The 853-nt window shown below is 58.9% G+C and overlaps 1 protein-coding gene across 1 annotated transcript in view; it reads left to right on the plus strand.

Annotated features, from left to right (window-relative positions):
* The window catches only part of Daglb (diacylglycerol lipase, beta), a 41487-nt gene continuing 40634 nt past the window's right edge, over nt 1-853 (plus strand). The window contains exon 1 of the mRNA XM_005397891.2: nt 1-214. Coding sequence (XP_005397948.1) covers nt 120-214 — 95 coding nt within the window. The 5' untranslated portion in view covers nt 1-119. The remainder of the gene's footprint in view (nt 215-853) is intronic.

The following is an 853-nucleotide window of genomic DNA, read 5'->3' on the forward strand; positions in this document are numbered from 1 at the left end:
GCCCTTAAGTGCGCCTGCGCGGGGTCGAGGGTTAGTTTGCTGGCGGAGTCCGGGGGATCCAGGGAGTGAGTGGCCAGTGGCGCGCTGGCTGGCTGAAGCCGCGCGCCGAGTCCTGCGCCATGCCGGGGATGGTGCTCTTCGGCCGGCGCTGGGCCATTGCCAGTGATGACTTAGTGTTCCCGGGGTTCTTTGAGCTGTTCCTGAGAGTGCTGTGGTAAGTGTGTGTATGGGGGGTCCTGGACGGTCCTAGGAGGGGCGGGGAGGGTTGCTGTTCCCTGAGACCGTGCTTAAAAGTCGCTAACCTCCCGAGCGCCGCTGCGGTCCTGGCGCTTGCCATGAATTCCCTCATTTAGTGCTCACCACGGACCGAAGAGGCTGGGTGCTATTACTGTCCTCATTTTGCAAATGGTAAGCTGAGGCCTGAAGAGGAGAGGTAGACCTTGGGGTCACTGGGGTGGCTGTGACGTCCGCGCCGCAGGGCGCGACCTCCTCGAGGGCTCTGGTGCTGAGACCTGGCACCGAGAGGCGAGGACAACATTGCACACCAAAAGCCGTCGCCTCGAGCTCGCCTTCCCCCGGCCCTGTTCAGCCACATACATCAGTCTTCAGTCTTACACTCCACGTGTAAGAGTACAGCACCTGCATCTGCAAAAATTGGGAAATGCCTATAATCCTTAGTATACTGTGAGAGGCTGAGGCAGGAAGATCGAAAGTGCGAACCCAGCCTGGATAATTTAGCGAGACCTTGTTTCAAAACTAAATAAATGGACGGCTGGGTATGTAGCTCATTGTGAACGTGCTGGGTTCAGGGGCTGGGGATTTAGCTCAGCGGCACAGCGCCTGCCTGGCAAGC

This window comes from Chinchilla lanigera, unplaced genomic scaffold (assembly GCF_000276665.1).
Source record: "Chinchilla lanigera isolate Chin_1 unplaced genomic scaffold, ChiLan1.0 scaffold00059, whole genome shotgun sequence".
Classification (NCBI taxonomy): Eukaryota; Metazoa; Chordata; class Mammalia; order Rodentia; family Chinchillidae; genus Chinchilla; species Chinchilla lanigera.